Source organism: Caenorhabditis remanei, chromosome X (assembly GCF_010183535.1).
Source record: "Caenorhabditis remanei strain PX506 chromosome X, whole genome shotgun sequence".
Taxonomy (NCBI): domain Eukaryota; kingdom Metazoa; phylum Nematoda; class Chromadorea; order Rhabditida; family Rhabditidae; genus Caenorhabditis; species Caenorhabditis remanei.
The window spans coordinates 11,915,525-11,930,313 of record NC_071333.1 but is presented as its reverse complement, the minus strand read 5'-3'; the positions used below and the strand labels follow the sequence as shown (position 1 = coordinate 11,930,313).

The 14,789-nt window shown below is 37.4% G+C and overlaps 4 protein-coding genes across 4 annotated transcripts; all 4 read right to left on the bottom strand.

Annotated features, from left to right (window-relative positions):
- Nucleotides 1–4,624: 4,624 nt before the first annotated feature.
- Nucleotides 4,625–5,533, bottom strand: GCK72_024347 (uncharacterized protein; the record flags this gene model as incomplete). Its single annotated transcript, XM_053735842.1, has 4 exons — nucleotides 4,625–5,052; nucleotides 5,100–5,283; nucleotides 5,332–5,411; nucleotides 5,461–5,533. 4 exons carry the CDS (start codon nucleotides 5,531–5,533, stop codon nucleotides 4,625–4,627), a joined length of 765 nt encoding a protein of 254 aa, XP_053579408.1.
- A 512-nt stretch (nucleotides 5,534–6,045) lies between these two features.
- On the bottom strand, nucleotides 6,046–7,444 carry GCK72_024346 (uncharacterized protein; the record flags this gene model as incomplete). Its single annotated transcript, XM_053735841.1, has 7 exons — nucleotides 6,046–6,168; nucleotides 6,215–6,490; nucleotides 6,538–6,684; nucleotides 6,729–6,869; nucleotides 6,914–7,093; nucleotides 7,139–7,234; nucleotides 7,280–7,444. The coding sequence occupies 7 exons, from the start codon at nucleotides 7,442–7,444 to the stop codon at nucleotides 6,046–6,048; spliced, it is 1,128 nt and encodes a 375-aa protein (XP_053579407.1).
- A 2,252-nt stretch (nucleotides 7,445–9,696) lies between these two features.
- On the bottom strand, nucleotides 9,697–11,150 carry GCK72_024345 (uncharacterized protein; the record flags this gene model as incomplete). Its single annotated transcript, XM_003117800.2, has 7 exons — nucleotides 9,697–9,828; nucleotides 9,877–10,152; nucleotides 10,200–10,346; nucleotides 10,395–10,535; nucleotides 10,582–10,755; nucleotides 10,801–10,896; nucleotides 10,941–11,150. The coding sequence occupies 7 exons, from the start codon at nucleotides 11,148–11,150 to the stop codon at nucleotides 9,697–9,699; spliced, it is 1,176 nt and encodes a 391-aa protein (XP_003117848.2).
- A 931-nt stretch (nucleotides 11,151–12,081) lies between these two features.
- On the bottom strand, nucleotides 12,082–14,259 carry GCK72_024344 (uncharacterized protein; the record flags this gene model as incomplete). Its single annotated transcript, XM_003118240.2, has 11 exons — nucleotides 12,082–12,460; nucleotides 12,507–12,745; nucleotides 12,789–12,860; nucleotides 12,912–13,013; nucleotides 13,062–13,185; nucleotides 13,235–13,338; nucleotides 13,391–13,578; nucleotides 13,622–13,754; nucleotides 13,803–13,883; nucleotides 13,990–14,062; nucleotides 14,108–14,259. The coding sequence occupies 11 exons, from the start codon at nucleotides 14,257–14,259 to the stop codon at nucleotides 12,082–12,084; spliced, it is 1,647 nt and encodes a 548-aa protein (XP_003118288.2).
- Between the last annotated feature and the right edge of the window lie 530 nt (nucleotides 14,260–14,789).

The following is a 14,789-nucleotide window of genomic DNA, read 5'->3' as shown; positions in this document are numbered from 1 at the left end:
TGCGGAAAAAGCGAGAAAAGAACTGTAGAAAATAAAAATCTGATATATGTGTAGACCAGTCGGTCAGTGAAGACACATTTAGGATGAATTGATAAAAACTGCCACAGATAGTGAGTGACCCGTAGAGGAGAAGATTCGAACAGAAAAAGGAAAAGGAAGAACTAAACTGTTGCGCGTTTCTATCAAATTAGTCTCAACCATTTGAACTAGTTGATAGAAAAGGTGAAAGAGAATTTTCGAAATTTCCTCTTGATTTCTAAAGAAAATTGTCACAAGATACTGGGTAAGAATTGTCGTCGCAAAAGATTTCTAGGGTATAATTTATATATGATAGGTTTTTCTTATCTGCTACATATGAGGGTTTACTCATAACAATGTGTTACAGCCAGAAAATTTAAGTTTAATGTTTTCTTACAAAGTATAAACTTCTGAAGAGAGTAGAAAAAGGCCAGTTATCCTACCTACAGTAGAAAAATCTGACTGTAACTTCAAAAAAGAGTCACTATTCAAATATGGAGCTAAGTTGACAGAGTCATATTGTTTCTGGGTGAGTCACCATGTTTTGATAAGTCTACCTCATTTCTTTCTCATTTAATTTCCGTGAACTGCTGATAAGCGAGACAAATTGATATCAAAACAAACTTGGCTAACTCAACAGTTAACCCCAGACTGATTCAATTTTATTCAAATAAATAAACAGAACTTTGTGAGTTTGACTGATATGTTTACTTTTAAGCTAATCTGATTCTCAAGCTATTTTCTCATTATCAATACAAACTGAGACTGAAAATAAACTCATTCTCCACCGGACCGACGTCAGTTTTGTCGTTGAGAATACAATGAATTCTGGTTGAGAAAATGAAGTGAAACCCATCGAAAAGGCCGTGACGAATAGTTTTCCATTTATTCGCGGAGTGACGATGAAATGCAGCCATTTTCTGCCTGAATGTCTAAGCACAGCCCTTTTCGGAAACTCATTCCAATTCTTTCTCTCCATGCCAACATCACAATATATGACAAATTATTCAGCACTTGTTGACGTTAAGATTTTCAGAAGGGAAAGAAAAGAAAATGAGCACTCGAAAGCACTTTTCTCGCTCGAGTGTATAGACAAATTAGATACTTACGGGTTGACTCGAATTGGTCGAGTTGGAGGGAAAAAGAAGGGAAGAAAATGAAATGACTGGCGAATTGAACTTCAATGAAATGTGATACGTTTTATTACCCATAATTTTTTTTTCGGAGGAAAAAATTAGAAAGAAGCAGAGATTTCATGTGTTGAACATGACAAAACAAAGAACAATATGATTTACAAAGAATGAAACAACTATTGACTAAAATAGAGAGAAATCCGCACAATATTATTGTAATTCAGTCACTCGGTAGTAGACTGGTACACGGTGCAAAAAGGATGTCACCAAAAACTCAAATTTTGAAATCATTATCAAACACTGACCAAAATGGTTCACGAATAGGTCAGTACTCCTAGATTATTTTGGTCGCACGTAAAACTGATACCAAAAATTGTTCTGAAAAACAAGTCAAATTAAAGTAATAAGCTGCAACGAGATACACGCTTCTCGACTGAACCATTAGAACTTTTTGGGAACTGTGAAATTTTTATTGTTAAGTATAGTTTTTTAGAAACTTTGTTCTTCATAATGGTCCTAACATTTATTTTGGATTTATCAACAGCTGGTAAAACCGAAAAATTGTTGGAGTAATCCAAAATATGTCATATCATTGATTATCTAACGAAACCTGTGCACAGTCCCCTCTTACTGCTAATCTAGTTTTTTTCTGATTGTCGAGTGAATTCGTTCTTAAACCTGTGAGCCACATTTCTTTTCAAACTCATTTCCCAGTATTCCCTGTTCTCTCATTTTCTCTTTTGAGTCCGTCATAATCCCCATCCGCAGAGTTCACCAGATTCAAATTTAATGGGAATTTCGAACCTGAGCTGGATAAAAAACGATAAAACCCACCATTTTGTAAAGTTCAAAACTATAAACTTATCCCATTACTTTTTTTTTCTCCCTTCTGTGAACAATGCCTAATTAGGACCCTCTCATGATTTCATAGTCTCTCACCCTGTTAACCGATCAAGGGAGCAGAAGAGATCTCACCACCGGTTGAGAGCGATGAGCACAGGGTGACACCGAGGGACACCGGGTTGATACTCTTTTTGGGTAGATGGAATGATGTCTTGCCAACAACTCCATTCAACCTTGGTAAAAAACAGAATTTCTTTTGAAATGAAAACATTTCTTTCAGATGAAATCAGCTAATTTAGAGTTTTGATAGGAGAAAGTAATAACAAAAACTTCAAGGAGCAAGGATTAACAGCGAATTACATTTAGCCACGTGGATTCAGAAACAGAGGAACTTTTGAAAACCATGTTTTCTACCATTGTTTTGAAACTAGTTGACCTTTACCAGCATTATGGTCACCTTCGCGCCCAAAAATGTTTCCCGATAAACGGAAAAATCCGTCTTACAGCTGATATGTATGGTTGAAATTCTGAGCCTTATCGAAAATTGAAGTTCGATAAATGTATACTGATTCCTTCAGTACACTGAGATAGTTTCTGTTTCGGACTTTTGTTTTCTCAAATAACATGGGTAACGGATTATGTTTGGCGTAACAGTTTTTAGACAGTTCTGAAAAAGAATGGAAGGCAGAACATGAACTAAATAGTGTTTGCACAGGCAAAAACTTCTTATGTATAAGACATTGACAGATGGAAACAGATGTTTTGGGAACAATTTTAGTTATATTGGAGTGCAGTGATGTGAAGTTTTAGATTGGCACCTGGTGACAATTTATACTATCATTTTCGTATTTTTTGTAATCGATGAATTTTGGTATGGATGATGAATATCAATGAAGATCAGGTTCCGAATCGTAGAAGTCAGATTGTTTGTGTTCCTCTCCGTCAACTATAATGATATTTTATTTTTCTTTTTTAGGAGTCTAACAAACACCAACTTTTTCTATAAAAACGAACACTTATTCTTGTTCAAGTTCTGCCAGAATTTCCCTCTAGAATCTGCACCGCCTGATGTTTTCGTAATACTTTTTCTTCAATATTCCTGTTCTGATTTTATCTTCTGATAGTCCAAAACCTCTTCTTTTTCAAATTTATCCGGGCTCCCATAGTTTGAATTTAATGGGAAAATTGAAATATAGGTGGAAAGACAAAAAGATAATCCCCAATTTAATTAGTAAGGTTCAATATCATAAACGTTCCCATTCTCTTTTTGTCCGTCGAGTGAACAATCTCTCATAATTCCATACTCTCTGATTTTCGATTCGATCGAGGGAGCAGAAGAGATTTCGAAAACGGCTGCGAGTGACGAGCATCGGGTGACAGCGGTTGACCGGGTGGGCGCCCATTTTAGGTAGGGTCGATGATGTCATGCAAAAAACTCGAAACAGTGTTAGAGGAAAACATAATTTTTTGAATAGACAAAATCAGTTTTGGAACATAAAGCGAAGGAAGACTATAAAACCATTGTGACATCATGTATATGAATCCTAAACAAAATATACGACTTTGGAAATGTTGAGTAATTGAACAACGAGCAGCATCTTGGAAAAAAGATATGTGCAGAAATTGTACAGCATACTTTTTCTGGAAACGTTGCATAAACAACAGTTTTCTCGGGGAAAAACGTAGCGGACAATTGGAACTTGTTGAACAGTTTGATTCTCTTATCCGATGATAGTATCTGAAAATCAACATGCTGTACTTTTATTAAAATTTCACGCGCCGACCGTAGTAACGAGCGGTTCTGTCTGAATTATTTTTTTATTCCAAGATGCTTGAATTTGTAACTTCAAACCCCCGATACTCTTCGATTCCTCCAATTTTCAAACCATTCTGCGCGCCAAAGATTCGAAATCTCTGGAAAATTCGAAAAAGAAGAGACAGAGAGAAAAGAGAGACTCCATCTAAAAGTGCAAATCATTTTCCACATCTTTTGCCCTTTTCAAACCTATCGGAGGAGCAGTTCAAAGACCCGTGAAAGGTGACAGGAACAAAGAGACACCGACCCGTTTATGAGTAAAAGATGACGTGATCTGGTTGATCACCTCATCCTTTTATCTCTAGCAAAGACTTTTTCGAATCTAGAGATGGAATTCGAACTTCTCATTTGTAAATCAGCATACGGTAAGAGGGAAAAGAAAGAAAGAAGAAAACTTTCAGATTTTTCAGAAATGTTTTAGATCCAAGATGATCTTTCGAGATTACCTAGATATTGGGCCCGTGGTCCCTGGTCACTCAAGTACACACCGTCTCTAGGTTCTTGCAAGTTAGCTATTTTTATTCAAATCTGAAGGTTAATTTCCTGTCCCAAGGACTTGCCGTCACCCGGGAGTAAAAACATATGAGGCTTGATAAAAAGCGCTCTCCCGCCTCCTGCTTCAAATTTGTTTTTTTTTTTTGGAGTTTTCAAAAAAACTTGATTCATTTAAAGACCCAACGCCGAGTAAATTAGAAAAACATAACAAGAATAAAACAAAACAAAAAAGGAATCAACGGGGATACGAGAAACAAAAAGGGAACCAAGTGGGATACGGGAAACAAAAAATGCCGGGTTACTGTAAGAAAAAGGGAACTTAGATTAGGTCTTGGTAGTCCTCGAGGCGCATGCCTGGACGAAATGTCTTCAATTGGTGACGAGCGTTGAAAATTTCGAAGCAGCTGATCCAGTGGAACATTTCCACGACAAATTGATCCAAAACACGGAGTGACTCGGATCTCGCATCCTTTGGTACTGGCTGGACGACTTTGGCCGACTTTGACTGGGAGACTGGTGCCAAGTCGTAGTACACGATTTCCTGGCCAGCTGGAGGGGCCAAGAAGATCCATTCGTGCTGTGGTCCTGGTTTCATGACCTCCGGAAGAATGTTCAAGATTCTTTGTTTTTCCAAAAATTTCAAGAGGTAGTTGACGACGAATAGCATGATGAAGAATTCAACAACAAAATGAAAGTTGAAGGCAATGATGTTGTATGTTACGAAAACTCCAGGACTGAACAGGAAGTCTGAAAAAATCTCAGGTAAAATAATGTTTCTTTTTTGTTATCTTTACCTAATTCGACCGCCAATTCGGTAAAACAGCAAACGAAGACGTTGAGGAACTTAAGAGCGACCATCCAGGAAACATTCACTTTTTCATCTTTTGCAGTACTTTTTATTGCAGACCAGATTATGAGGAAGGTCATGGCGAAATTTAAAACGTCGAAGCAGAGTTGAAGAGAGAGAACGAAATAGTTCTGAAATTGGTGGATGAGAGCAGTCCGACTGATATCTACTCTACTAACCGCGTTTACACAATTTTCCGTGCATGAGCAGATTCGAGGAATTGGTTTGACTGAACGGAAGAAGTACGATACGAATGGACCTAAAAGTTCAGCGATGTACTGGAATAATATCTTGTTGGAAGAACTTACGTGTTACATTGACGATCAGAAGAGCCAGAAACAGAAGAAACTGATACGCTTTCAGAAGCTGCGGGGTCCCCATGTTGGCGCCCAGAAAGAATGAACGAATAAGACTGAGAATCGACTGAGAGTACGTTCGAATAGTGATGAACTCGGCAAAGTAAAAAAGGGCTGTCCTTTCTGTCCAGTCTAGAGCGACGGCATCTGTCGCCCGCCCCCAGTCATTTAAGGGGATGAAAATGTCGAACGATGGAGCGGGTCACTGTTGATGGGGAGAGGAAGGGAGAAAAGAAAAATTATGGGTTTTGGAGCAGATTTGATATCGAATTCAAAAAAGGCTGATTTTGATTCGTTCAATAAAATGAAAATATGTTGAGAGAATTTGTAAAATGTGAAAAGGGAGGAAGGACACTTATGGAGTGTCAACACTGTGTTTGTTCAACGTTTTTACACGTATCTCAAATCTTCGATGTTGGTGATATACATAGATATTTTCAACATTGAGATACTTTTCGGCATGCGGTTGTTGGGGATATTGATGTAAACGAAGAGTTTGGAAAAATCATTTCATTGAAATTTAAGAAGAGATAGAAATCAAAAGGAGATAATGGTCCAGAAAATTATCAGAATCATGAAAAGAAGAGTGTCGAAATTGAACCATGATCCAAAATTATGAGTTGTAGACGGAATTGGTTGAATACGATAATAATCCACAGTCTGAAACATTTTTTTTTCTCTATAACATTATAACAGTTATTCTTACTTTTTTGAAGTGATTTTTTCCTGGAACATATCCCAGTTCCTTTTCGGCTTTTTCAATCGAATACGTGTTGTCCGTGACAAGGGTTTCCAACTCAAAGCGGGTCATTGGTGGACTTGAATGGAAGATCTCGTAACAAAAAAACGAAGAGATAGACACGAAAGCCGACACGATTGGGTATGGGACAGAGTGGACAGGTGGCGTTTTGCCAAGTGCTCTGATCAGAGGACTCCATACTTCATACTGTCCAACAGTTTCGCCGTCCGTGATGAAATACGCCTGAAACTTTGCTTTTCAACACTTCACGTTATATTGGTTACTGTAACCTGTCCGTGTGGGCCGTTTTGTTCGGCAAGAACTTGATTTGCCAGATGAAATGCCTGTCCGCAGTTCTCTGCGCTGCTCATGTTGGAAATTGATTCGTGATCGTGTCGACTTATTTTCACCATGAACAGATTCTTACGCACCATATTCTGAAACACAAATTGTATTTCTGATTATGGAATTTATCACTTACCACTACTTTCTCCGCCACGGATACATCTTGTGGTCCATAGATAGCACGAAAACGCAAACAAGTGGTTTTGAAGTCGAGACACGATTGGGAGAGAATGAAGGATTCTGCTTCAGCTTTTGTCGATGAGTAGATGTCCAGATACTGAAATTTTCGAAACATAATCTCGACAAAGTTTAAAAACTAACTTCACTTTGTTTAGGATAGGGTTCAGCTTCGTTACAAGAATACAATGGTTTTCCGGTGAATACGACCGCTATAGAACTGGAATAAATGAACCTTTGTACACCGTTTTCTTTGCATTTCTTGATTAGTTGAATAGTTCCAAGAACATTGAACTGCTGTACACGACCTTTGTATTTTTGAGCCTAAACAAAAAAATAATGATTTATATTTAGCTCTTGAGCACTCACGCCAAACCTTCCAGTGTGTCCAATAGCACAAAGATGGAATACGGTAACGCAATTTGATAAAACACGGTTCAAGACCGTTTCATCCAAGAATGATCCCTGAATACTGTATGTATAACTTACAGAATCAATTTTTGAACTAACCTGTATATATTCGACAAAAGATGTATCCAGCTTGATAGTGTCGAATGGACGATAAGGAGTTGGATCAATCACAACACACTTTGTGAAGTCTCCGTTTTTCTGGAGAGAAGATATTAGTTGACTCCCGAGTAGTCCAGCTCCTCCTGTGATGACGTAGTGCTTCATAATTGCAACCAACAGTAGTCTTTAATGTTTTTCTTCAAATATTACTTAATTTATTGAGACATACAAAGGGAAAGGGAAAATAAAAGCTGGTAGCAGTTTTTAGAAACCTTTCAGGGACACTATTCCAAATGTTTCTGAAATGAATGAAACATGGAAAAAAATCTCGAACATGATAAGAAGAAACCGTAAAACTTTTTTGATAACTTTGCATGATATAAGGTTGAAGTCCATATTTGAAAATGGGTTGGCCAATTATCAGTCCCGGAAACAGAAGGTAAGTACCGACGAAATCAATGAGAGTGGTGGTAGTGAAAAATCAATTTAGGCAAAGATGTTCTCAAGGACACTTATCAAAATTGAAATTTGTAATTTTTTTTTCTCAAAATGTTCACAGAATTATGGTATTTTGGGTATAACACGAAGCTCTGGAAAACTGAGAAATGAAAATAGGAAATACATCAATGGAACGGTAAAGACATCATGATGGAGAGAAGACGTCTGCTTGAATGTTTCGTTTTGCGAACACATCTTACCTCCCTCGTAGAAAACCCGGTCACAAAGTGCAACCCTTGTCATCTCCCTGGTGGCATTGAATAGATTGATCGTGATTGACAATGTTGCAATGCATTGAGATTGAAGAAACGATTTTTTTTGGAAATTCATTTTCAAGTATCTTATAGAAGTACGATTACTTTCACGTCTTCGGAAATTGTCTTAGAACTAGAGAGAAGAGTACACTTTCTGGGTTGACTTGGTTGCATCATCTACGCAATTATTATCATATATGATTCTTCTTGGAAAGTGTAGTTTTATTGGGTGTCTCAGTCTCATCGAATTCCGAGGAAAAGATTTTGCTAGTTCATTAGAGTTTTGTTTCGATATCTTTAATCCTGAGCTAGTTCGAAATTCATGTTGACTATAGTTTCATTCGATACTACTTCCAAATCATAATAGTTTTATTGCGTATTCCAAAGAACATTTTCATTTCATTATTATCGCAAAATAATGAAGTCTTGTGATTTTCCCACTACAAATTAATCAAAAAAGTTATTGCGTTTTCAATGATAAGAATGTCTGTACTGAACTCGTAAAGTAACCAATGTATCGATCTTGGTCAGTCACTGAGTTCCTGATAGAGTCTCTATTATTGTTTTTTTCCTAACGGACCATAAAATTATATATGTTTCCAATTGTCGAGTAATTGTTTATTCAAACGTTCAGAGAGTATGACATAAATTTAAAAAATTAGAAAAAGCGGGAAGCACTTTTCAATAGGGTCTTCTTGCTCTATAAAAAATTACAACATTGATGGCGGGTACAGTGTGAGGGAGGGGAAGAGCTCGAATGTCTCCATCGAAAAAACGTGGAAGAGCCGTGACCTCTGTTCTCACTTTGTGGTTTTTGAGTCCACAGAAGATGCAGAGACTGGTAAATACTTCTACCAGGAAGAGGAGAAAAAACAGGACTGTAACAAAAGGCTATCTATCGATTCACTCTATCAGAATGATAATTCAAAAGAGGTTGGCTTCTTTTCAACTGATAACTTTTTATCTCCTTGTTTTTAAAAAAAGTGGATACCTTTTTTCTGATTCAAATAGGTTATAAAACAATTTTTAATGAAGAGTAAAAAAGATACAATTTAAAATTTTGAATCTATCGTTAGTGTTTAGTATTTGAAAACCCGGTTTTTCAATCAGAATGAATGTCTCAAAGTGGTATGCTCAACTTTAACACAGATGATGCGAAATTTCAATCTCAGTTCTGCGGATTTAAAGAAGACAGTTACAATCATATCCACCACTATGAGGATGCTAAAATGTTTTTGCGCGAACTTCTTGTGATCTCTCAGTTTGATGCAGACTACTTGCGCCTGACATAAATTTCCCAAAGTGCAATTTCTTATCATTTAAAAAAATGACAACTGTACAGTGTCAAATGCTCCCTTGAAACAAATTCTCAACCAACATTCGTTTGAATGTATCACTTCACTATAGTTGATTCTATAAAAGACCAATGCGTTTTTTTCGTTTTCCTTGTACGAAACATATTACCGATAACAAAATTATCCAACAAACTGGCCATTATCCATACCAAAAAATTTGTTGTCACAAAATGAAGATAGCGTGGAAACAGTTTTTGCGCTTTTTCACCTCATTTGATGATAACTATACCATTATTGTTTAAAACCACGTTTTCATTGAGAATTTATTTACAGAGCAATTAGGCACAGCAAATTAGATTACACAGAAAGATTAAATGAGCGGTATGAGATATAGAACAGCTATGGAGAAGAAAAGAATACACATGCTGGTGACGATGAGCCTCCATGTGGTAAAAGATGAAACAATTGATTGCTCTTCCAACGTTTGGTAGTATTTAGCCACCTGAATTCATTTTTCTGTAGTAATAAACTTAATATGATTATCGCCTACCTCCGACATAAGACTAGGCTCCGGTTTGTAACCTAGTTCGTTTCGTGCCCGGCTTATATCATACGTGTTATCCGTGGCCAATATGGAGAGTTCGAACTTTGTCAATAGCGGTGCAGTTTTTAGCAGTCCGTAGCATAAATGTTCGAACTGAGGGACTACTACTCGCATAAGCTCATAGGGAATGAATCTTGATGGAGGTGTCTTTCCAAGAGCCAACACAAGAGGAGTCCAGAACTGATATTGTCCGGTTTCTTCCTCATCCATAATATAATAAGCCTGTAAAAACAAATATCAATTTTAGATTTTGAAACATTGAAACTTACTCTTCCATGGAGCCCATCTGGTTTTTGAAGCATTTTGTCTGCCAGCTCAAAAGCTTGTCCGCAATTCGCTCCACTGCTTGCGTTTGATTTAGATTCTCTTCCATGTACTGACACTTTTCCAACAAATAAGCCGTTTTTAATCAATGTCTGTAGAATATAACAACTTGTCTATTGTGTCACATCCAAAATACTTACTGCTACTTTGTGGGTAACGTTTGGGTCTTCAGGTCCGTAGATTCCTCTGAACCGGAGTGCAGTTGTTTTGAACTTCGGAGTCGATTGTGACAGTACGAAAATTTCCGCTTCAGCTTTTGAAGCAGAGTAATAGTCAAGGTACTAAACAAATGAGATTTAAATTATACAGTTTGAGATTCTGAACAACTTTTTCTGCACTTGGAAGTGGCTCATCTTCTGAAACATTGTTCAGTGGTTGTCCAATAAACGAGACTGCAACACTGGAAGCGTACAGAAAGCGAGAGACACCGTGTTCTTGACATTTGTGAACCAACATTTTGGTCCCATTCACGTTGAAATCAAAAACATAATCTTTGTTTCCCTAAAAAAGTGAGGATTCGTCATGACGTAGACATGAGCAACTCACAGCAATTAGACCAGTGTGACCAACAGCAGCTAAATGAAATACTGCTTCAGCGTTTTTCAATACGACATCAAGAAGAGAAGAGTCAAGAAACGATTTCTGAACCGAAAAATAATTGTAAAACATGGAAAGTGGAGGAATACCTTTATGAAAGTTACGTTGTCTCTATTAATACTGATAGTTTGGAATGCACGTGGATATGGATCAACTACGATAATTTTATTCTCACAGCCATGTTTTTGAAGGCGATGAATAATATTAGCTCCAAGGTATCCTCCGCCACCAATTATCACAAAATGACCCATCTGCTTCTTCTTCGATAGTTTCTTCGTCAGTTTTTTAGCACTGATCATATTTGTCTGGAAATGTGTCTTTAAATACAGGCATTGTGTTAAGGCCTTTTTTCTGCCGTTCCATTCATGATGGGAACAATCATGACACGCCTCATTTCTGACAGTTCATTCACATTTTCTTTAAAAGGGAATGGCAACAAAGTGAAAATGAAGAGAGAAACATAAAGAAAACAAAATAAAACTTGCTGGTAAATGGACAAAAACTTTTGATAAAATAGAAAAAAGAGATTTACTTTTGAGACTTAATTTCCGGTGTGAAGCACTTGCGAGTAAGTCTACGTCGAATGAGAATAAAAGGAGAACCGCACACATGGCTTCAGTGTGATAACTATGGAAACAGGATGACGAGTCGTTTCCAGAAAATACATCGCGTTGTTATAGGGTTGAAGTCTGACGTTTTCGGGTTTGAGGGAAAAGAAACATAGTTGGAAATTAGTTTTAATGACTTCAATACTTGTGAGGAACCAATTTTTTCTATGTCTTGTCAGTTTCTTGCGACATATGAACGCCTAACAACTAATTTCCAATATTTACAGTCACTTTTCTCAATTCCAGGTTTTTATTGCAGTTCCCATGTGCTGCCATTGCTGTCTTGACTCAGAATTGATTCATATATTTTTGGGTTCCTTCAAAGAAAACGAAACAATGTTCAGCGCCCCTTAACAATAGCTGCCAATTTTTGATCGATGCACAATAGACCAGACGAACAGTCATTTTTGCTTGTCTGACAGTTTTCGGTGCCATTTCAGAACAGCTTGTGATATTTTTGAAAAAAGTATAGTGTAGGGGGGAGAGTGTGAATATTTATTTTTGGAACTCTTGAATGCAAAATCTGAGAAAGACAGTAATTAGTGGTATAAAACGACGATAAGTTAAACATTTCAATTGAATATATAAAAAATTGATATAGAAAATAAGACTAATTTTAGAACTACAAATCGGCAACAAGTTCAGGAAGGTCACCCAGATCATCGTCAATGGTTTTCTTATTGGTTTCTGCATGTTTCTTATTCTTCTTATTATTCCTCTTTTTCTTGTTCTTTTCCGCATCTTTCAGAGCTTTCTTCTCTTCCTTAGTCAACAATCTTTCTTCCAATGCTTTCTTCGCTTCCGGAGCTTTTTCGAGAACATTAACAAAACTTCTTTGGAATTGCATTAACGATGAGAGAGCATGATCCATAAATCCTTTGGTTTGTTTTGACAGGAAATGATCAGCTCCAAAGAGATAATCCATGATGCGATGGGCTTCAATAAGGTATCTGGCAGCATCCTTATCGTTGTGGAGCTCTAAATGGAGTTGTCCCATTTGCCTAGAAGCAAAGTAGAAATGATTCATAGTATAATTATTGGACTTACAAGAAATGCATTGCTTTCGAAGGATGAGCATAACGATATACGTATCTGACAAATGGTTCGCATTTGAAATGGAGGTCCAGAGAGGCAACAAGTCGCTCTTTCTTTGTCATGCTAACACGAGAAATAAGTGGGATCATGGCAGCAATCAGCTGACAGAAATAGGCATTCGACATCGGCAGAACACGTTCATAGCTCATCAAAGCTCCTTGGTAGATTTTCAGAAGCTCAACGGGTTCAGTCTGAAAAAATATTGAAATCTGAGATACGAAATAAAAAGCTTACTGAAACATCTTCAGCGGACTCAATTGTTTTCCGAATTGTCCTCATTCCATCTAAAGCGAGAAAGATATATTCCTATAAAAAAAACAAACGTGTCAAAAAATAACACAAAAGTTACAAACTTACTCTTTCGAGTGTATTGTTACATCTATCACAGACAATTTCCAAAGTTTGAGGATTTGCATATGCCTCTGGTCCATGTAGCTTAACTGTCTTGTGGAATTCAGACTGAAAACTCCAATATATAATTTTACCAACAACTAAACTTGAACCTACTTTAGAAATACAGACAGGACAAATAACAGCAGTCAGCCAGTTATCCTCTGGATCCTCACATCTTTCGCAATGACACTCAAAATACCACGTTTCTTTAAGCATGTGACGACGCTGGATTTTGCACCTGGAATGCTAAGAACTAGTTTTCTCATTTTAATTCTATTTCAACTCACGGAGGGAGTTCGATATAAGTGTAGTGAGTTGTTTCCACATTTTCTAAATCAACGCTGTCGTGAAGTGCTCGCAGTTTTGCGACGGTTCCATTGCAACTGTAGATCTGAAATTGTTTATTATATGACTTATAGTAGTCGTGTTAAAAAGAAACATACTGCGTTGGGTCTGCATGAATGATCGTAACGACAGAGATCTAAGTACAATCCCTTTCCAATTTCCCTCAAGTAATCGACATTCGAAATACTATGACGATTGATAAAGTTTCTCGAGTGAAGTTGAAAAGCAACCTCTTCATCGACCAAATAATTTTTGTCACCGAATTGTTTTACGCGGTCGTAAATTTCTGAAAGAAATAGATAAGAGACACCAAGTTGGAAACGGCATACTCTTAAAAACATTCATTGCATGCTCATCCTTCTTCATGTCAGCGCAATGCTCCCAAATTTGCATAACTGTTCTTCCACTTTCTCGGTTAGTGTAGAATCCGTCGATTTTCTTGTCATTTCCATCGAGAATGTCCTAGAAAATTAGAGAAAATTATTAGAAAACAGTGTTTTGATAACAAACCTTGTATCTACCAATGATTCTGATCAGCATTCTCTCATCTGTATTGAGGTCAGCGCATTTTTGAATGGCACCACACTCATACTGTAAGAATTAATATCGAAAGTTTGTTTCTTATGGTCGATACTTTTCTGAGTAGCCTATACTCTAGAATTTCGAATTGTTCCCTATCGAACATCAAACACCATACCTTGTGGTCGAAAGCTCCGGAAACTTGACATTGCTTGGAACAAAATCTTGCGACTTTACACTGATCACATGTTCTGGAGAAGATAGGTATCAACAATTTTATGAAATATGAAACTCACAACTCAACAGTTTCTCCTAGACAAGTCCAACAGTAATGATCTTTGGTGGAGTCTATCAATGAATAGGCAAACGGGTAGAACTCTTTGCTTTTCGGTTTAGACCCAATCTTCTCCACACCCACTGCCTCTAACGGAGCATCTCCAGACGACATTCAACCGGCTGAAATAATCAAATAACGTCACAAAATGTTGTCTGCAATCAGTAATAAAAGCAACGGGAAGAGCACCGGAGATATTGAGGATATGCGACGTCTCGGGAGTGTTTGTGTAGGAAAAGGGGAGAAAAACCGACGGCAAAGAGAAGAGACTACAAATGAGAGCAGGAGATAGGAGGGCTCGGAGAGTGTGTATTTGCCCTTCCAACAGTGTAATGCTTCGACGAATGGCGTACGATCGAATGGGGTCTGACGATCGAGGCACGCATAGTGGGGCCGGGATTTATTCTCGCTTAGATCTTTCAACGATTGCGAAACGAGAGAAAAAAACTAAATTTGTGAAACGAACACGGGAGTGTGACATTGGAGGGCCAAATGAGGCGCTGCTGTACAAAAAGAACATAACAAACCAGCAGAGTACACAAACATACACTCGGGTGGTGATTCATTCCTGAAAAAAAAACTGAACTGAAACAATGCGTTTTTTGATTTTTCTGATTTTCCATCAATTGACATTCTTTCAGAAC